Source organism: Mobula birostris, chromosome 9, assembly GCF_030028105.1.
Source record: "Mobula birostris isolate sMobBir1 chromosome 9, sMobBir1.hap1, whole genome shotgun sequence".
NCBI lineage: Eukaryota > Metazoa > Chordata > Chondrichthyes > Myliobatiformes > Myliobatidae > Mobula > Mobula birostris.
Window position 1 is genome coordinate 97,190,230 of NC_092378.1, and position 22,905 is coordinate 97,213,134.

Below are 22,905 nucleotides of genomic sequence, written 5' to 3' on the forward strand. Positions count from 1 at the left end.
AAATCTTGGTCTTGTGGACATTGATGAGAACTTACCTGAACTAGTGTATACAGTATTGGTCTCCTTGTTTAAAGACACATGTTCAAAACGCTGCTCAGAGAAAATTTACCAGTCTAATATCTGGAACAGATGAGACATTTAAGAAGGGAATAGACAGGCAGGGCCTTTGCTTGGTATACTCTAGAATAGCAAGAAAGACTTTGATTGAAACATAAAAGCTCTTGAGATGGTTGACTACGGAGAAGGTATTTCCTCCTGTGGAAGAAACTAGAACTAGAAGTTGCTGCTTATATTAAAAAAAAAGGGTCACCCATACAAGAAAATAATTTTTTCTCTAAAAGTTGAGAGTCTTTGGAATTTTATTTCTCAGGGTGGTGAAGGCAGAGTCTTTGAAAGTTTTAAAAAGCAGAGGTAGATTCTTGATAAGGAAGGGTCTGGTGGGAATGTGGATTTGATGTTGGCATTATGATCAGCCATGATCATATTGAATAGGTTTGATGGGTTGAGTGGACTTTTTATTTTATTTATCTAGTGATACAACACAGAGTAGGTCTTTCTGGCCCTTCAAGCCCCACAGCCCCACAACCCCGATTAACCTAATCATAGGATAATCTACAGTGACCAGTACATCTTTGGACTGTGTAGGGGTGAGGGTGGGGGAATAGCAACACCTGGCAACACCCGGCAACACCCATGTATTCCACAGGGAGGACATGCAGAAACTCCTTTGCAGAACGGCACTGGAATTGAACTTTGAACTCCGGAATGCCCCAAGCTGTAATAGCGTTGCGCTAACTGTGGTGCCCAATGTGGGCATCCTTTATTCAATATTAGTTGTATGAATGACAAAATTCAGAGATGAATTTTGCATCTTAGCTATAGTTGTGTTGTAATAGAACTTGATTTATTAAGAAACTGCAGGGTACAAAATCATGGGTGCTATGCTGAACAGATAATGGCCATTCACCACCTGATATTCACATGATTGGCTTTTGATTCTTTTGAAGGCAATAGGAATAAACTTAAAGGCAAGGAACAAACTGGGTGCTGGATAGGATGCCAATTAATTATACTGCTGAAGAAGAATGTCTATTTCTCAGAAAAAGAAACATTTTGTCTGTCAGATTGCTGTTGATTAGATCAGTGTCTTGGAATGTCTGCACAAGATTCTAGTGCAGTCAAATCTTGGATAGGTTCGTCTTTGGAGGACTGACAAAAATTTTGATTGTTGTCACTCCATTGTAAAGAATGGTGTCTGAGCTTAAACCCATACGAGGGTACGGTGGGTCATGTGGGCATTAGAGGGGGGAATCATAGAGTTGGAAGGATTGGAATTAGAACCAGAATTTATGATGTGAGTTGGTGGGTCTCATCTTTGGTGCTACCATTTGGGATATTTAAAGGACAGGGGTGGTTGGTGGCAGATCTGCAATGTCGGGGTAGAGAAATGGTGTGGATGGTGTTGGTTAGGGAAATTGGCCTTCGTGTAGGACAGTTGTGAATCAGGATTGTGAGGTGCTAGGATGAGTGAGGATGTTACAGTATTATGGGGACTGAGGCCTGAAGAATGAAAGTGAGTAATTATGTGGCAGGTACACTAGTTTATCACCAGAGTAGGAAAATATTACTATCTTAAGGGTTACCGTAGGTGTTCCAAGGGAAACATGGTCCAATTTCTCATGCAAACATGGCAAATTATCATTCAGAACTGGTTAGCCACTTAGACTAACCTGGCGTAGCAAGAGGAGCAGAACTCGAATTTGAAATTAATTATACTGGCTTCTTCTCCCTTGGTTTCCATTACTAATGTAGAGGTCTCTGCCTGAAATGTTTACTGTTTATTCCTCTCTATAGACACTGCCTGATTTGATGAGCTTCTCCAGCATTTTGTGTGTGTTCAAGAGGAAAATCATGCTGTCTGGTTAATGATAAATTTGCACAACATGACATTAAGATCTTATAGGGGAGCAAGGTTGATCTACTCTCTGAAATGCCCATTTCTGATGCAGGGTGGCTTGAAAATTGTCATCAACTGTCTTCTCTTTGGGAGGAAAAACTGTTGTATGATTTCTAGCCTCCCAGTTTGAGGGGGCGGGGGAACGGGGAGGTACTTCTTGTCTGCTATCATGCAAAATAGATGCAGGGCTCTTCTTTATCTTGTGGCTAGACCTTTTCTTTTGCCTCCTGTTGGTCAAGGCTACTCTGGCTAAGAAAGGGTACCCAGTTTGCCTGAATGGCAGAGTGTAGAGAATGCTTAAAGAAATTGATTACCACATTGACTTATCTACATCAGTTTTCACAAATCCAAATGTAAATCAGTTCAGATATAACGTGTATTACAGGTTGTGGGATAGGAAATCACTTGAGTATAATACGGTATTTAAAAGAGGAACACTTAACACCCATTGTCAAACATATGTATGTTGCTGTTAGTATCTTAGCAGTGCAGCTAATCGGATTGGGTAGGCTAATAGTGGGCATAGATGTGTTTATTGATTAACCTCTAATTTGAAAGCCAACACCAACAATAAAACACTGTCTAAGTACTGCGCTGGAATGTCATATCAAAGATATCTGGTTAATACTTGAAGTATAAGGCACCTCGAAGTAATGTAGCTATACAGCCATATCAACCAAAAAGTGAGCAAATACAATAGCGAAATACATGAAACACCTTAAAATGGTAGAACGTAAAAAAAACCCTCAAGAATGATTAGCTTAGACGTATATAGCTCCTTAAACTTATATGTGACACCTCAAATTAACCTTACGGCTATTCAAAGCACCTGAAGCTAAAACATCGCCTTGGACACCTTAAGATACCTCATGCCAATATTCATTACAGACACATGCAGCATATTAAGATAGTACCTGTGTACTGTTAAAGTGATGTCTGTGTACAATACTCCCACCATCAACATCTTCTGGATAGCTCTCAAAACGATTAATTTCTCTTCTTTTATGTCTTTTACGTCTGTTTTTCATCTTGAACAAGTTTCTGAACCTGTTGGAGCTTACGATTTGCAGTTTGGAAATTGTTTGGATGATCCAGTGCTTTGCTATCTCTGAGAGGATTCCGGGAAGCAGAGCCAGTGAGAGCAGGCCTCATGGTGGGGAGACTGGGGGCGGGGCGTGAGCCAATGTTTGACTCCATTTCGCCGATTAATGCTTCCATTGTTCACCAATTAAAACGACGAGGGCGATTGCAACATCAAGCCAAATGCAGAAGGTGAGCACTGGCTGGCTGACTGCCTTTTGATCACTGGTGGGATCGCTCTGCTATGGAGAGAGGAGACTGCCTTTTAATCACTGGTGGGATCGCTCTGCTGCTGGAGAGAAGAGACTGCCTTTTGATCGCCGGTGGGATCGCTCTGCTGCTGGAGAATGGAAACGGCCTTCTGACCGCTGGTGGGATTGCTCTGCTATTGGAGAGGGGAGACTGCCTTTTGATCGCTCTGCTACTGGAGAGGCGGGGAGACTGACTTTTGATCGCTGGTGGGATTGCTGTGCTGCCGGAGAGGAGAGCCTGCCTTCTGATCTGGTGTGATCGGTCTGTTGCCAGAGAGGGAAGCCTGTGTGTCTTACCTGCTGTGCCCAGAGAATGTAGGTGTTTCTGCATTTTGGATATGAACTTGGACTGTGGACTTTTTCCTCCAGTGTTATAGTTTTTATATATATTCTGTGCTTTTCATGTAATCTTTCTAGTTTTTTTGTGGGGGGGAGGGGATTTGGGAGTTGATGATCATGTTGCCATTCTTGGTTTCATGGCTACCTGGAGAAGAATTTCAGTGTTGTGTACTTTGATAATAAATAAATCTTAGAACTTTTGAGCATATTAGAACTAACAAACCACTTGAGATCCATAAAATACCTCGGGTAAGGTATTTTATGGTAAGGTAAAGTCGTTTAAAAAAAATATGGAAGCTTAGACCATTGACATCAAAATAATGTAGCACTTGAGACACCTGAAACAAGCTCATGCAACATATCTGGCTTGCAAAGTTTTAAAAAAAACTTTGGTCCTTAAAAGCACCCCTCCCCCACTTCAGCGTAGTGCTGGCCTCCAACTCTAATTGGTCAGCCCCATGCTTAGTCTGCCTGTTTCTTTCCCTTGCATTACAACCATACTATTACCTGAGAGCTCTGACTGGAAAAAAAACACTCAACTACTTTTTGTACTGTGGTGTGTTCCTGCGGAAACGGGACATCTGTATTTAATGCTATTATGCTTCAAAATGCAGTGCGGGTTGAGCACCCGCTTATCTGAAATGCTTGGGGTTGGAAGTGTTTTGAATTTGAGACTTTTTCATATTTTGGAATATTTGCATTTGTATAATGAGATAATTTGGGAATGAGATTCAAGTCTATGCATGAAATCTATTTACATTACATATACAGCTTATTCAATGAAGGTAATTGTATATAATATTTTTAATAATTTTGTGCATGACACAATATGTGTGCGTTTAACCATCAGAAATATAAGCTCTCACTACCTCTTCTGCCCAGGAAGACAGTCAGTGGCTGTTTAGCACCACCATCATTCTTGACTTGGAATTTATGTGTTACCAGTAAGCAGTCTTGCACTTGTTCATCACATATCTGTACTGATGCAGTTGTTCAGCCTGTTAGATTTTCATCAGCGACGATCTTGGCAAACTCACCAATGAATATCTCTGCCGCTTTGTGATTAGTAGATGCTTTATTACCACAAATCTTTACAAATGTAATGTGTGCCTTTTCTTAAATTTATACAACCAGCCTGCTGACTATTCACCATTACCTTAAATTTTCTGTTCATCGTAATAGATCTTTGCTTCTTTCATAATCAGCATACCGTTAACTGGGTATGTTCACTCCTACACTGACAAACTTATTCTTCCAATACACGATCGAGATCTTAATTTTTCACTTTATGCAGTGTTTTTCTATTTTTCATTATCTTCTGTTCATTACATATGAACAGTCACTTCTCAGAACTGTGTGCACAGAAACCTGTGCATCATCTGGGAACCTTCCCAGCGCCATGTGGAATTTTTCATTTGTGGAATCTCAGCGCTCAAAAAAAAAAAAAAATTGGTTTTCGGAAATTTGGAATTTCAAATAATAGGTAATCATTCTCTACTCTATAATAATGTTCAATAAAATCCAGCTTCCTACAGAAGTAGACAGTAGCTTCTATACAGCCTTTTTCCAGTCATAACAGTTGCAAGAAAGTTTGTGAACCCTCAGCAATTACCTGGTTTTCTTCATTAATTACTCATAAAATGTGGTGTGGTCTTTACCTAAGTCACAATCATAGGCAAACACAATCTGCTTAAACTAATAACACAAACAATTGTACTGCTTTTTACCAATATTGAGTGCATCATTTAAACAATCAGTCTAGGTTTAAAAAAAAGCTCTGGGGTAATGCCTTCTACAAAAGTTATTTGGAGTCAGGTATTATAATCAATGAGATAAGACTGGAGGTGTGGGTTGTAGAGGTGCCCTGCCCTATTTAAAAAAAAGACACAGTCAGGTTTCTGACAGAGCTTACTCTTCTCAAGAAAGGTCTGTTTAAGTGCACAATGCCTCAATCAGAACAACTTTCAGAGTTCAAAGTAAAATGCATTTTCAGAGTTACATGCATGTCACCATATACAACCCTGAGATTTTTTTTCTATGGGCATATTCAGCAAATCTACAGAACTTCAGGAACTGTAGACAAACTGCAAATGCAGATATAAATAAGTAGCAATAAATAACAAGCATGAAATAAGATAACATCTATCAATATAACAATATAACAGTCCTTAAATGAGTGTAACTAACCCCTTTTGTTCAAGAGCCTAATGGTTCGGGGTAGTAACTGTTCTTGAACCTGGTGGTGTAAGGCCTGAGGCACCTAAACCACCTTCCTGATGGCAGCAGTGAGAAAAGAGCATGGTCTGAGTGGTGAGGATCTCTGCTTTTCTAAGCAGTGTCTTATGTAGATGTGCTTAAAGGTTGGGAGGGTTTTTACCCATGGTGTAATGGATTCAGCCCAGTATCTTTTGTAGGATTTTCTGCTCAAAGGGATTGATAGACATAGACATACTTTATTGATCCCGAGGGAAATAGAGTTTCATTACAGCTGCGCCAACCAAGAATAGAGCATAAATATAGCAATACAAAAACCACAAACAATCAAACAACAATATGCAAACTATACCAGATGGAAATAAGTCCAGGACCAGCCTATTGGCTCAGGGTGTCTGACCCTCCACGGGAGGAGCTGCAAAGTTCGATGGCCACAAGCAGGAACAACCTCCCACGATGCCCAGTATTGTATCTCGGTGGAATATGGCCAGAGTCCAACAGCAAAAAGTTCAATATCCGGGCTGCAAGCACGTTCCTCGATCGTAATATGACCAGGATTGCATCATTTGTTGTTAACCAGAACAGCAAGCCCCCAACTCCTTTACGCTTACCGCTGTCAGTGCATGTCTGCGTTACAGGCCATCATGAAGTGTCAGCACACTTCCCACCACTCATCTGTAGAAGTTTGCCAAGGTTTTCGATGATATCCCTTAAAAGAATTGTAAAGATGCATGAAGCTGGAAAAGACTACAAAGGCATTTCTAAGGACCTGAGTATTCTTCAGTCCACATTAAAAGAAATTGTCTACAAATGGAGGAAACTCAGTACTGTTGCTACTTCCCGAGGAGTGGGCATCTTGCAAAGATCATACTAAGAGCACAACGTGCAATGCTGAAGGAGGCGAGAAAGAACCCAAGGGTAACAGCAAAAGACCTGCAGGAATCTCCAGAACTTGCTAAAGTCTCTGTTCATGTATCCATTACAAGAAAAACATTGAACAAGAATGGTGTTAATGGAAGGACACCATGGAGGAAACCACTGCTCTCCAAAAAAAACATTGCTGCACGTCTTAAGTTTGCAAAGGACCACCTGGATTTTCCGCGCCACTTCTGGGACAATGTTCTGTGGACAGATGAGACAAAAGTTAAACTTTTTGGCAGAAAAATTTGGAGGAAAAGGGGCACTGCACACCAATACCAAAACCTCATCCCAACTGTGAAGCATGGTGGAAGGAGCATCATGGTTTAGGCCTACTTTGTTGCCTCAGGGCTTGGACAGCTTACAATTGTTGAGGGAACAATGAATTCAAAATTGTATCAAGACATTTTACAGGAGAATGTCAGGGTAGTGGTCTGTCACCTGAAGCTTAATAGAAGTTGGATGATGCAACAAGACAATGATCTGAAACTCAGGAGTAAATGAACAACACAGTGGTTTAAAAAGAAGAAAATTTGTGTTTTTGGAATGGCCAAGTCAGGGTCCAGCCCTTAACCCAATTGAGATGCTGTGGCATGACCTGAAGAGGCTGTTCATGCAATGTATCTCAGAAATATTGATGAACTGAAACTGTTTTGTATGGAAGGATGGTCTAAAGTTTCTCGTCGTCATTGTGCAAGTCTGATCAGCAACAACAGGAAGCATTTGGTGGAGGTTATTGCTGCTAAAGGAGTGCTAGCTATCTTCAGGACCTGGAGGAAGGGTGTCTGCCCGGAATATCGACTGTTTATTTATTTCCATAGATGCTGCCTGATCCGCTGAGTTCCTCCAGCGTTCTGTGTGTGTTGCTTTCAATTACTAAAGCTGTTTGAAGGGAGCTTTCTTTTATCAGATATAACTGATTTACTTCCCATCATTGTTTTGTGCAGAGTTTGTGTTTAAGTAAGCCCAAAGACGATCAAAATTTCTGAAAAATGCTTACCTTTGTTTTATACCTTGTTTTAGAATCGTAGAATGATACTGCACAGATGCAGCCCCTTTGACCCACTGAGTCTATGCGTACCAAGATGCCTTCCTGCTTGTGCTTCACCTATATTCCTCTCAGCAAGTTCCGTGTTCGCCACGATGTGGAACTCTTCTTCCGCCGTCTCCGTCTCTGAGCATACTTCTTCGGCAAGGACTCTTCCACCCCCACCGATGACCCCTTCTCCCGTCTTCAACCCTCCTCTTCTTCATGGACACCCCGCTCTGGTCTTCTGCCTGCTCTGGATTTCTTTATTGCTAACTGCCGATGGGACGTCAACCGTCTCGACTTCACTGCACCTTGTTCCCATTCCAACCTCACTCCTTCGGAATGCTCCGCTCTCCACTCCCTCCACACTAATCCTAACCTTACTATTAAACCCGCCGATAAGGGGGGTGCTGTTGTAGTCTGGCACACTGACCTCTACCTTGCCGAGGCACAACGACAACTCGCGGATACCTCCTCTTATTTACCCCTCGATCGTGACCCCACTGAGGAGCACCAGGCCATTGTCTCCCACACCATCACCGACTTTATCCGCTCAGGGGATCTCCCATCCACTGCTACCAACCTTATAGTTTCCACACCTCGCACTTCCCGTTTCTACCTCCTACCCAAGATCCACAAACCTGCCTGTCCTGGCAGACCTATTGTCTCAGCTTGCTCCTGCCCCACCGAACTCGTTTCTGCATACCCCGACACTGTTTTATCCCTCCTTGTTCAATCCCTCCCTACCTATGTTCGTGACACTTCTCACGCTCTTAAACTTTTCAATGATTTTAAGTTCCCTGGCCCCCACTGCTTTATTTTCACCATGGATGTCCAGTCCCTATATACTTCCATCCCCCATCAGGAAGGTCTCAAAGCTCTCTGCTTCTTTTTGGATTCCAGACCTAATCAGTTCCCCTCTACCACCACTCTGCTCCGTCTAGCGGAATTAGTCCTTACTCTTAATAATTTCTCCTTTGGCTCCTCTCACTTCCTCCAAACTAAAGGTGTAGCTATGGGCACCCATGTGGGTCCTAGCTATGCCTGCCTTTTTGTTGGCTTTGTGGAACAATCTATGTTCCGTGTCTATTCTGGTATCTGTCCCCCACTTTTCCTTCGCTACTTCGATGACTGCATTGGCACTGCTTCCTGCACGCATGCTGAGCTCACTAACTTCATTAACTTTGCCTCCAGCTTTCACCCTGCCCTCAAGTTTACCTGGTCCATTTCCGACACCTCCCTCCCCTTTCTAGATCTTTCTGTCTCTATCTCTGGAGACAGCTTATTCACTGATGTCTACTATAAGCCTACTGACTCTCACAGCTATCTGGACTATTCCTCTTCTCACCCTGTCTCTTGCAAAAATGCCATCCCCTTCTCGCAATTCCTCCGTCTCCGCCGCATCTGCTCTCAGGATGAGGCTTTTCATTCCAGGACGAGGGAGATGTCCTCCTTTTTTAAAGAAAGGGGCTTCCCTTCCTCCACCATCAACTCTGCTCTCAAACACATCTCCCCCATTTCACACACATCTGCTCTCACTCCATCCTCCCGCCACCCAACTAGGAATAGGGTTCCCCTGGTCTTCACCTACCACCCCACCAGCTTCCGGGTCCAACATATTATTCTCCGTAACTTCCGTCAACTCCAACGGGGTCCCACCACTAAGCACATCTTTCCCTCCCCCCCCCCCGCTTTCCTACGTGACTCCCTTGTCCATTCTTCCCCCCCCATCCCTCCCCACTGATCTCCCTCCTGGCACTTATCCTTGTAAGCAGAACAAGTGCTACACATGCCCTCACACTTCCTCCCGTACCACCGTTCAGGGCCCCAGACAGTCCTTCCAGGTGAGGCGACACTTCACCTGTGAGCCAGTTGGGGTGATATACTGCGTCCGGTGCTCCCGATGTGGCCTTCTATACATTGGCGAGGCCCGACGCAGACTGGGAGACCGTTTTGCTGAACACCTACACTCTGTCCGCCAGAGAAAGCAGGATCTCCCAGTGGCCACACATTTTAATTCCACATCCCATTCCCATTCTGACATGTCTATCCACGGCCTCCTCTACTGTAAAGATGAAGCCACACTCAGGTTGGAGGATCAACACATTATATTCTGTCTGGGTAGCCTCCAATCTGATGGCATGAACATTGACTTCTCTAACTTCCGCTAATGTCCCACCTCCCCGTCGTACCCCATCCGTTATTTATTTTTGCACACACATTCTTTCTCTCACTCTCCTTTTTCTCCCTCTGTCCCTCTGACTACACCCCTTGCCCATCCTCTAGGTCCCCCCCCCCCCCAGTCTTTCTCCCTGGGCCTCCTGTTCCATGATCCTCTCATATCCCCTTTGCCAATCACCTGTCCAGCTCTTGGCTCCATCCCTCCCCCTCTTGTCTTCTCCTATCATTTTGGATCTCCCCCTCCCCCTCCCACTTTCAAATCTCTTACTAACTCTTCCTTCAGTTAGTCCTGACGAAGGGTCTCGGCCTGAATCGTTGACTGTACCTCTTCCTAGAGATGCTGCCTGGCCTGCTGTGTTCACCAGCAACTTTGATGTGTGTTGCTATTACTGAATATTTCTCCTATTCTGCACTTGTCCAAATATTGCAATTGTATCACCTCTGTTACTTCCTTTGCCAACTTGTTCACTATGTTCACTTCTCTGTGGAAAAATACATCCCTCAGATTCCTTTTAAATCTTTCTCCCTGAATCTGTGCCCTCTAATTTTAGACACCCCTCCTCTTGATTGAGAGGGTCAGGGAGATAGAAACATAGAAAATAAGTGCAGGAGTAGGCCATTTGACCCTTCGAGCCTGCACCGCCATTTATTATGATCATGGCTGATCATCCAACTCAGAACCCTGCACCAGCCTTCCCTCCATACCCCCTGATCCCCGTAACCACAAGGGCCATATCTAACTCCCTCTTAAATATAGCCAATGAACTGGCCTCAACTGTTTCCTGTGGCAGAGAATTCCACAGATTCACCACTCTCTGTGTGAAGAAGTTTTTCCTAATCTCGGTCCTAAAAGGCTTCCCCTTTATCCTCAAACTGTGACCCCTCGTTCTGGACATCTCCAACATGGGGAACAATCTTCCTGCATCTAGCCTGTCCAATCCCTTTAGGATTTTATACGTTTCAATCAGATCCCCCCTCAATCTTCTAAATTCCAATGAGTACAAGCCCAGTTCATCCAGTCTTTCTTCATATGAAAGTCCTGCCATCCCAGGAATCAATCTGGTGAACCTTCTTTGTACTCCCTCTATGGCAAGGATGTCTTTCCTCAGATTAGGGGACCAAAACTGTACACAATACTCCAGGTGTGGTCTCACCAAGGTCTTGTACAACTGCAGTAGTACCTCCCTACTCTTGTACTCGAATCCTCTCGCTATAAATGCCAGTATACCATTTGCCTTTTTCACCGCCTGCTGTACCTGCATGCCCACTTTCAATGACTGATGTATAATGACACCCAGGTCTTGTTGCACCTCCCCTTTTCCTAATCGGCCACCATTCAGATAATAATCTGTTTTCCTATTTTTGCCACCAAAGTGGATAACTTCACATTTATCCACATTAAATTGCATCTGCTATGAATTTGCCCACTCACCCAACCTATCCAAGTCACCCTGCATCCTCTTAGCATCCTCCTCACAGCTAACACTGCCGCCCAGCTTCGTGTCATCCGCAAACTTGGAGATGCTGCATTTAATTCCCTCATCCAAGTCATTAATATATATTGTAAACAACTGGGGTCCCAGCACTGAGCCTTGCGGTACCCCACTAGTCACTGCCTGCCATTCTGAAAAGGTTCCGTTTATTCCCACTCTTTGCTTCCTGTCTGCTAACCAATTCTCTATCCACATCAATACCTTACCCCCAATACCGTGTGCTTTAAGTTTGCACACTAATCTCCTGTGTGGGACCTTGTCAAAAGCCTTTTGAAAATCCAAATATACCACATCCACTGGTTCTCCCCTATCCACTCTACTAGTTACATCCTCAAAAAATTCTGAGATTCGTCAGACATGATTTTCCTTTCACAAATCCATGCTGACTTTGTCCGATGATTTCACCACTTTCCAAATGTGCTGTTATCACATCTTTGATAACTGACTCCAGCAGCTTCCCCACCACCGACGTGAGGCTAACCGGTCTATAATTCCCCGGTTTCTCTCTCCCTCCTTTTTTAAAAAGTGGGGTTACATTAGCCACCCTCCAATCCTCAGGAACTAGTCCAGAATCTAATGAGTTTTGAAAAATTATCACTAATGCATCCAGTATTTCTTGGGCTACTTCCTTAAGCACTCTGGGATGCAGACCATCTGGCCCTGGGGATTTATCTGCCTTTAATCCCTTCAATTTACCCAACACCACTTCCCTACTAACATGTATTTCGCTCAGTTCCTCCATCTCACTGGACCCTCAGATGGAGGGAGAACTGTGACAATCCACCATATCCATGTTTCTTGTGATTTTACAAACTCTTATTAGGTCACCCCTTGGCCTTTTCTGCTCCAGGGTAAGCAGTGCCAACATATCCAGTCTCCCTTTATAGCATGTCATCCTGAGTCAGCATCTTCATGTCAACTTTATTATTAGGCATCCGTTAGTCTCATGAGACCATGGATTTGCACCTTGAAAAGTTTCCAGGGAACAGGCCTGGGCAAGGTTGTATGGAAGACCAGCAGTTGCCCATGCTGCAAGTCTCTCCTCTCCACACCACCAATGTTGTCCAAGGGAAGGGCATTAGGACCCGTACAGCTTGGCACCGGTGTTGTCGCAGAGCAATGTGTGATTAAGTGCCTTGCTCAAGGACACAGACGCTGCCTCAGCCAAAGCTCAAACTAGCAACCTTCAAATCACTAGACGAACGCCTTAACCACTTGGCCACGTGTCAACTTGATTGACTAGGAATTAAACTCAGATCTGTATGGCTATTCTAATACAATAAATTAAGCCATTCTAATTCTTTTAAGCATAGGCAGTTTTAACCAATCACTGATATCAATTGTGTCTGGCGCATTTGAAGGGGACTGGCCCAGCGCTTGTGTGGTGAGCTGGGAGTTTGTGGTGGAAATCTGCTTGGTTTTTGAGGGTATTAGTGAGATTAGTGTACTTTGGTAGGATCACTGAGACAGAGGACAACTTGACAAAGGGCTGGAGATTTGTAGGTTGGGAGTATAGTGCTGGTTTTGGTGCTAGATGGGTGGGATATGAGGGTAATGGTAACTATTTTGCTTAGCTTGCAGTCCTCTAAGTACTCAGTAGGCCACTCTTGGGTAAGGAGGGGAGCAAATTACCTGCAGTGCATCAAACATGGGAAATGACGTTATCAGCATAAACATGAGAAAATCTGCAGATGCTGGAAATTCAAGCAACACACACAAAATGCTAGTGGAACACAGCAGGCCAGGCAGCATCACTAGGGAGAAGTACAGTCAACATTTCGGGTCTTGACGAAGGGTCTCGATCAGAAACATGCAGGTACAGCAGGCGGTGAAAAAGGCGAATGGTATGCTGGCATTCATAGCAAGAAGATTCGAGTACAGGAGCAGGGAGGTACTACTGCAGTTGTATAAGGCCTTGGTGAGACCACACCTGGAGTATTGTGTGCAGTTTTGGTCCCCTAATCTGAAGAAAGACATTCTTGCCATAGAGGGAGTACAAAGAAGGTTCACCAGATTGATTTCTGGGATGGCAGGACTTCCATATGATGAAAGACTGGATTGACTAGGCTTATACTCACTGGAATTTAGAAGATTGAGGGGGGATCTAATTGAAACGTATAAAATTCTAAAGGGATTGGACAGGCTAGATGCAGGAAGATTGTTCCCGATGTTGGGGAAGTCCAGAACAAGGGGACACAGTTTGAGGATAAAGGGGAAGCTTTTTAGGACCGAGATGAAGAAAAATTTCTTCACACAGAGAGTGGTGAAGCTGTGGAATTCTCTGCCACAGGAAACAGTTGAGGCCAGTTCATTGGCTATATTTAAGAGGGAGTTAGATATGACCCTTGTGGCTAAAGGGATCAGGGGGTATGGAGAGAAGGCTGGTACAGGGTTCTGAGTTGGATGATCAGCCGTGATCGTACTGAATGGCAGTGCAGGCTCAAAGGGCGGAATGGCCTACTGCACCTATTTTCTATGTTTCTATGAAATGTCGACTGTACTTCCTATTGATGCTGCCTGGCCTGCTGCGTTCCAAGTGACATTATCACATGTTATCCTGACAGAAAAATCATCAGGGGGCTTGCATTAGGCAGCCATGGTGAAATTTTGTAGTTCATGATTGGATCCAGAAATGGATGTACGTGCAATGTGCCTGATTTGAAATTGATTTTTCAGATTAATTTTGTTGGAATATCTATCACAATGCTGTTTGATTTATAGGTAATATTCCACTTTCCCCAACTGCAAATGGCACTGGTGCAGTGCAGCAGGTAGAACTGCTTCCTCTGAGCAGCAGTGACCTAGGTTCAGTCTTGACCTCTGGGCTGTTCAAGTGGAATTTGCATATTCTCTCTATAACTGTGAATTTCTTTGGAGTGCTCTGATGACCTCCCACATGCCAAAGACGTGGGTTGGTATATAAGTTGACTTCTATGAATTGGCTTTAAATGCAGGTGAGAGGTAAATCTGAGGAGGTAATTGGAAACATTGGGCAATTGTTGATTCTATGATTCTAATAAAACAGATTAAGTGAAGGATTATTGGAAGCTGATGATTGACGTGGACTTGCAGACTCAAAGGTCTCTTTGCTTTGTGACATGTAATGACTGTTACATAGGCTGACATAGCTGAGCAGCATGTAACAAAAGACTATTTATTGTAGGACACCTTAATTTGAGAGATTTGATGAAATTTGATGAAGTATTTACTGTTTCTTTTCACTGCTACCTGTCTTGCTGAATACTCCCAGTATTTTCTACTTTAATATCAGATTTCCAGCATCTTCTGCTTTTAGTGCTTAAATGAAGCAAATTAGTTTCCTTCCACTATTCTTTATAAAAGATATTCTCTGAGTTTTCAAGTCACTGTTCATGATATTTGTCTTTGATGTAATTTCAGTATTGGGTGCCACCTGTTTAGAAGTGAAGCTTTTAAAAATGTTAGGTTTCAAATTTATCAGGCTGTGCCTTTAGTTTGTTGTGTATGTCTGTGTTGCTGACCAAATTTATGTAATTTAGTGCTGTGAGCCATGCTGCAATTGAAGAAGTGACATTTTACAAGCCTTTGATTTCATTTTTCATGACCTTGTATGAGGCAGTGATGGCCTTGTCATTTCTGCCTATACTAGCATGCCTGAAGTATCATAAAATTCCTCCACTCACAGCTATCGCTCTCTCTCCCCATTAACCCCAGTCCCCACAATCCCTGTTGTAAAAGTCTTTGCTGTGATCACAATATTTGAAAAACTTGTACAGCAAAGCTTGCAACTTGTACCAGAGGTCAGCACAGTTGAGCTAGTTGAAGAGGCAGTGTGTTCCACCACTGGGGATGCAAAACTCCAGCACCTAATGCAGTCTGGCCTCAGTTGATGCTGTGACCCACAGTTCAGAAAAAAAGTACCAAACTTTGTTTGCATTAGTGCTCAGATTATGTCAATAAAGAAGTTGCCCTCTTCCTCTCCCTTTCACTCCCCAAGCCAGGTTGTTTTAAAAACCTTTCCTTAGAATGTTTCTGGCAAATCAATATTCCCACAACCTTGTATCAAACAGATCTTAACTCAGCTTCTGTGACATTTATTACTTGGCCCCCAGCAGTCTTGGTGTTGATTCATGCATCCCATGCTCAATGCCATTCTAAACTTACTGTATTGGCCAGAATGCCTTGTCTTCAAATTGTAGCTGGAAACATCTTGAAATTCTTAAAGTTAAGGATTGCATATAAGCATGGTAACTGTTGTGTATTTAATAGTTGAGTAATCTTGTGCATCACTTAAACTATCACAAAGTTGGACTCTCATTTCAGACTCCTGTCTCTTTCTTTGAATTTGTTTTATGCAGGGGTTCCCAAACTGGGATCCATGGACCCCTCTGTTAATGGTAAGGTTCCATGGCATAATAAAGATTGGGAACCCCTGGTTTAATGTTTTGAAGTTACAAGGGCGTTTTGTCCATCAGGATATTCTTAGCAAAATGTGTGGATCTCAACTTAGAAAAAGTACTTGCAGTGTTTTTCAAAAATAAAACTTTTTTGAAGTTCTTGAAGAAAATTCTTGGTATGACCTGTGACAATTTTATAGCAAAATCCAGAAGCGTTGGACAGTCTTGGCTCACTATTTTGCAGTGTTTGTGGATTGAAGATTGGGTTGAATTTCAGTACCTGAATTGACCTGTTCTAGAATTTGCCTGTTTATTAATCATCAAGGTTTTCAGTTTTATGGGAATAATTGTTAATTTTGGGAATATGTTGGTATATTCAATGCCAAATGTAAAGCCAAAGCAGGGCTATGTCAATAATCTCATTATTTTAATTGATGAGTTGCTTCCAGGTTGCTGCCTAAAAAGCAGCTTAAGTTTGACGCAATCTTTCTGGTATTCTGTATAAAGTTAATTGATTTCAACTTTAGTATGTTATATAATTTTTTTAGCTAAGCAATCCACAATATACCAATATATATACCAACACATACCAATCCACAATTTCTGGCTTTTTTCAACAATTATGAAGTTTTCTTGTAATTCTTCTAACTTTATAATTAACAAGTGCTTGGGACCTCAGTAAGGCAATGTATGTTTCCTTTAAATAAAACAACTACCTTAAGGTAAAAGACTCTGACTTCAGTACAGTTTTCTTCACAGTCTGATAGTCACAAGCTTTTGGCAAAAGCTCAATTGGGTGGTGGGGTGGGGGAGAAGAGAGTCATAAAAATGCAGAATGAAACTCAAAGGGAGGAGGAATTCTGTCAGGTAGCAGGCTGGTGTTGGGTCACCTTGCCCTCCCCATGTCAGGAAAAGGGATTGTTTCTGGTTTGTGCCAGTGTTGTTACATGGGGGAAAAATACCAGAAACCTGACAAATTAACAATTCTTACTGAACTGCCTGTGTATTTTGTATTAAAGCAACAGAGAAATAACTCCGTAAGTTCTTCTTTAGGAAAGGAGATACTTTGTTCTTCAGTTTTTATTGGCTGTCAGTCTGGAATGCTTAATTTTCCTGAGATAATGGACTGGGATGAACTACTCTATAGAGCTTTCATGGGATTTGCTAGTGCTGCCTACCCCCATTAACCCACCTCTTCCCACCTACCTTCTGCTATTGAATTGCATTCCAGCTCCTTTCTCAATTCTTCACCTTTGCTAGAACATTAATATGTTTGATTTCACAACTAGAGATTGGTGCTCCTTAGATTCTACCGAGATTGTTGCTCCTTGGTTGTTCATAATCTGCTTTGTGTGGAGACTCAACTGTTGGAATGTATTTATTTTTACAATGTGCTTCATCTACAGAACTTTGAGGTGGAAGCTGATGATTTGGTACCTATCAGTGAGTTGGGCCGAGGAGCGTATGGAGTGGTGGAGAAGGTGCGACATACCCCCAGTGGAACCATAATGGCTGTGAAGGTAACTACTTGTTTTAAAAAAAAGTTCCAGGCTACAAATGAAACATTGAGAGCCAATCATCAAAAAATTGGAGCTAGCTTTGCAAGGAGTTAAATCAGTAAATACTTTTCTCCAGAAAAGTGGTGTTCAAATAAGGATCTCCTGCAAAGCAGTCATTACATTTTTGTTATAAGAGGTAATTGAGGGATCTAAATTGAAGTAAAGATCAGCATTATCTAGCAAAGTTAGAATTATTTCACTATCTCAAGGGTCTGAATAATCTCTGCTGTTCCAATCTTCATCTTCATGGACTACTTCAAGTTATGGTATTGTTGCACTGTTGTAACTATATGTTATAATTATCTGGTTTTGTCAGTTTTTTCAGTCCTGGTTTGTCCTGTGTTTTGTGATATCACACCAGAGGAAATATTGTATCACTTCTTAATGCATGCATTTCTAAATGACAATAAAAGAGGACTAAGTGTCTTCTTCATAATCTAATCTAATCTTGGGTTGAAATGTATTAGTATTTCTTTTTAAACTTTATTTTCTTTCTTGGACTCGTGTTTTCCTTTACGTCCTCTGTCTTCTCTTGTATTGCACAGATTCCAAAGAGTTTATTCTCATTCATACACAAGTGCTTGCAGTTAAATTTTCATCATCCACACTCCAATCTCTTGTGGTATTCTTTCTCTGCAAGAATTCTCATTCTTTATGTAACTGCTGAAATACAGTGAAGGCCTCAGCAGCGACTCACAGTTTCTGGGATTTTGCTTTTGCCTTTTGAAAACTAGTATTTGAAGCAATAATCAAAACCTCATTCAGATTAAATATAATGAATCCTTAATTCTCATTGATTCTCCACTAAGCTGACAAATTGAAGTGCTACTGTATCTCCATGTTGTTAATCTGTCTTCCAAATTTAATATTTTCCCTTATCAAAAATGCTGGCTTTGGCAATGATGATCACCTCGCATGAAATGATTAATTGGCTTTTTGTATTTTAATGTCCATGAAACAGAAGAGGGCCATCAGGTGTCTGCCGCCTCAAAGAGCAATCACATTCCCTGTTAATGGTACCCTATAATTTATTGCCATATTTGCAACAATTCTACTACCCACCTGCACTAGGGGTAATTTACAGTGACTAATTAGCATTCCAAACTGCGTGTTTTTGGGATGTAGGATCTGGGAGAAATTTGTAGGGTCTCAGGGAGAAGCACAACCTTCATATGGACAGCACCGGAGCAAAGGAATGAAACTGGAACTATAAGGCAGCCACTCTTCTATCTGTGACACCTATTTTAAGTTCTTTTCTTCTGTTTATTATTTTTTTTAATCCTTCTACGATTTGTGAACCCTCTCCTGGTATAGAGATACATTTGATGATGTGGTTCTTTATTTTTGTGAATCTTGAGATAATTACTAAAGTACAAGGTCCAATTCTGGATGCCATCTAGTGGTTGCAGTTCCCTTGCAGTAAACCAAGATTACAGCAATAAATTGCACAGGGCACTGGTTGAAGTCAATGCAGTACCCACTAACTGTCCTTAAGCTCTTTACAAGCAATATACATATTAAACTAAAATAATTAAATGCACTTCAGTTAGCCCTGACTAAATCTTGTGAGTGGAGCCAGTTGAGTGCACAGTATTGAAATCCATCAGCCTTGATATTTGTGTGTAGTACACTTCAGAACTTCATTGGAAAACTACTCATCGAATATAGTTAGGCACTTGTCTGCACAAAATATTGTATGTAATTTTACTTCCAACACCTAGGTGTAGGCAACCTGCTAATGCATGGAAGTGCCCAGAAGGCACCCATGGTTACCCAACCGTGTGCATAAGACTAGACAGCACTGTCATGCAATTCACACTTGCTTTTCCATGGACCATGCATCTGTTGGGCACACGTATAGCAACATTAGATTTTGCAGCTGTAGGGCCTTGCAAAAAATAAGTTAAGGTGCTAGACTCATGTGTAACTCCTATTTTTCAGCACAGAATTATTATTAAATCACCTTTCTTTCATATTGCTGTTTTAAAAAGCTTTATTTATTGGGCACATTGTGCTTTGGGGTCTTGATACGAAGCATTTTTAATTGCAATATAAATATGATTGCTTAGAAATCAGTTGGTGTTTCATTAAACAGTTGGTGGCCAATGGGCCACTGCTAGGATGTTCAATAACTGCTTAAGACATTTTGCACAGCCAAGACCTTCGCTCCACTTTGCGGCAGGTCCAGTATAAGGTTTGGGAATGTTGGAGAGAGCAACCTGGTTGTCAGTAGAGGTGCAAGAGCAAGGGTTGCTGTCAGTGGCCATGAGAAGTATAAGTTCAGTAATCAGGGCATGGTTGATAGGCTTGGTAGTTGGGGAGGATTGGTGGATGGATGAATAGATGGTAGTCGGCAAAGATGTACTTGATAGCACAAGGCAACTCCTGCGTCTGACCAGTAGGTGGAGTGGGTTTTGACTTGTGGTTACAAGTGTTGGATCAGTAGACATAAAGGGGAACATTATGGGTTGGTTGGGAGTGGATAGCAAGTTTGGGGTAAGTGAGATTGAGGACTACGAGGGTTGGAAGAACCAGATAATGAAACTTATCAGATTCCTGCTGCTAGTCATGGGACCTGCTCGGGCAGGCTTCCATTCTCAAACACTGGAAGTCTGCAGCTGCATGAGTGTCTGGCAGTCTGTGCAGACCTGCACTCACTCTTCTTCCAGAATAATGGATCTGCCATCATATTTGTCTATGTATTCCCATGAACGACATCATTCCACAGCACTCTGTATAGTCTAGTCTTGTCGCTGTGCCAGACTTCTGAGAATTGTTGACCGCTTGCCAACTAAAAGACACCACTGCCTCTGAAGCAACATTCTTACTATAGTTCTAAAATCTAGTAATGAAGGACATCTGACATAAATTCACAATTTCATCTCTCTGTCATTGATAGAAAAGAGTATACCAGGGACCTCAGAGACACTAATGATATCATTTAAGAATGGCTAGACTGATATAATGATGGAACAGTCTCCCTGCTGACTGCCACAGGGAAGGCGATTGTAAGGGTCCTCAACTGTCTTCTCCCAGAAGCTGAAATACTGCTCTCACTATTCAAGTGTTCAATCTGTGCATCAAAAAGTATAACAGACATGGTCTTCACTGCACAATAATGTCAGGAAGACACCGCTGCACCTTCTCGGCCTTGCAAAAGATCTCAGCTGTACAAGTGTGAGGAACTGTGGAGAAACTTCTAAATTTGGCTGCTGACAGAAGTAGACATGGCAAGACACTGGGAAATGTAGACAATGTATCATGTGAGCAAACTGAAGCGTCATGAGAGAAAACAGAATATTGGGAGCAGCGGACCAGCTGTCAGGGGTTCTGTACTCTGCAAACTGCACTCTTTCTTTTGGGGGAGAGTTTGTTGCCGATTCTTGAGTCAGAGAACTCGGGGGTGGGGGGGCGGAATAAGGTGACGTGGCAGACTTAGACACCGTAAATCAGTGACAGTTTTTCTTTGTTTTGTTAGTCTCCCCTCTCATTGTGTGACACCTCTCTGTCCCTTTATTAAGGAGAGGGAGAGCCTGTGGTATGTCGAATAGTCGGGTGAATGATTAGTTTTTATTGTACTGCAGATCATGGTCTTGGGGGCTTTGCAATTGCTTGCTTGGTGGTTGGAAGGCGCTGATGCTTTTTTGCTGCAATAAGTTTGGGGGGACGGGGAGGATCATTGCTGCTGCTTGTGCGTGGGAGGGGTGAGTCCGGGGCTTCGGGGGCTCGAATGTTTTTACTGTCACTTATTCTTTGGGGCACTATTCTGTTTTCATAGCTGTCTGCAAAGGACAAGAATTTCAGGTTGTATACTGTATACATTCTCTGATTTTAAATGGAACTATTGAACTATTGAGCCATCTATCGGCCAAACCTGCGTAGCCTTTAGCCATCTAAGGAAAAGTGTTTGAAGATCGAGGCTGTAAACCCAGCACCAAGCATATGAACCATCGGGCAGAAGTGAATGTTATCCACTGTGTATTTCAAAGACTTTGCTTTATCAGCACACTGGATGAGTGCCATTAGCACTATCTCTATAAATTCATTTGGGTCCATTGGCAAGATAAGTGAACCACCATGAACATCCTCTCCCAGGTGGACATTTGCTGCACTAAGCTCTTAATATACCCAGGTGGCTTTAGGAGGTAGGACGTGTTTGAATGCTGAATAAAATTTTAAGTAAAAAAACGTATTCTGATCTTCCAAAGTGAACAATTACTAGGGGGTCAGAACATACGGTTCAAGAATGTTCTCAAATCCTTCTGGAAGGTGGCAGAGTGGAGCTATGTAGTCCACAGATTTAGGTTCAATCCTAACAATGTGGGGTTTGCACATATATACTGTGATCCCAAGGGTTTCCTGCGGTTATTTCAGTTTTCACTCATGTCCCAATAAATGAGCGAACAACTTAAGCCACTATAAGGAGTATCTGTTGTAGTGGTTGGGTGTCGGAGTCGATAGAGAGAAGAGCTTACAGGAAAGTACATGGGGAAATGGTCTGTGACCCTGCCTGTGGTCAATGGGCCAAGTGGCAGACTCCTAATTCAAATGAAGTATGAGGAAAGTGTGGTGTATTCTCAACTTTTGGAAATCGCTGGCCAGGCCAATCAAAAGTGGTAAAGGAGTATCGGGTGCTATAGTGAGAACCTTGAATTTCATAGCAAAATTCAAGCAAAAATGGAGGGAGTGTGTCACTCCCAATGTTATCTACTTGTGACGGATTCTGTAGATCCCATCTCAGAACCCAGGGAACTCGAGTGAAAGTCACTCTTGTCTTTGAGAACTGATCAGTTAAAAGCACAGCAGCAGCAGATCACTTCAGGGTTGCCTTGGAGGAAAAATGTTGCAATTCTTGCATAAACTTCTCAATTTTGTTTATTCTTCTTTGAAATTGAATTTCATAGTATCCAAAATACAATATTATGCAAACAACAGGAATTCTGCAGATGCTGGAAATTCAAGCAACACACATCAAAGTTGCTGGTGAACACAGCAGGCCAGGCAGCATCTCTAGGAAGAGGTACAGTCGATGTCTTGGCCTGAAACGTCGACTGTACCTCTTCCTAGAGATGCTGCCTGGCCTGCTGCGTTCACCAGCAACTTTGATGTGTATTGCTACAATATTATGCAGTCCAATTTCAATGGACTTCACCATGTTAGTAGAAGTGGCCATGGACTGATGTGTGTAATTTACCAATTTTTCCTATTTTTGGCCTTGGTAGTCCAAAAGTGGGCGGGGGGGGTATCTACAAAGGACTATAATAAGCTCTAGTTTATCAATGGAACTGTATTTAGTCTGACAGGATATCTATCAAAACACTCACTCACTTAAAATTTACAAAACAGCGAAGGCAGAGAACTCTGAAATTTACTTGTATTATAAAAATGTGGAACTTTAACACAAAAACTGGCAGCAAATGCAGTGGACCAAGGGTCCCAGGACGCCTGGACAAAATGGGATCTGCCTAAGCGCAAGATCTCATGGACAGAGTTATGGAGACTGGAGC

At 42.4% G+C, this 22,905-nt stretch overlaps 1 protein-coding gene across 3 annotated transcripts in view; it reads left to right on the top strand.

Moving 5' to 3' along the window:
* Positions 1-22,905, top strand: part of LOC140202889 (dual specificity mitogen-activated protein kinase kinase 3-like) — a 154,927-nt gene that overhangs the window by 94,495 nt on the left and 37,527 nt on the right. For all 3 annotated transcript variants that reach the window (XM_072268429.1, XM_072268430.1, XM_072268431.1), the window contains exon 4: positions 17,246-17,359. In XM_072268429.1, coding sequence (XP_072124530.1) covers positions 17,246-17,359 — 114 coding nt within the window. The remainder of the gene's footprint in view (positions 1-17,245; positions 17,360-22,905) is intronic.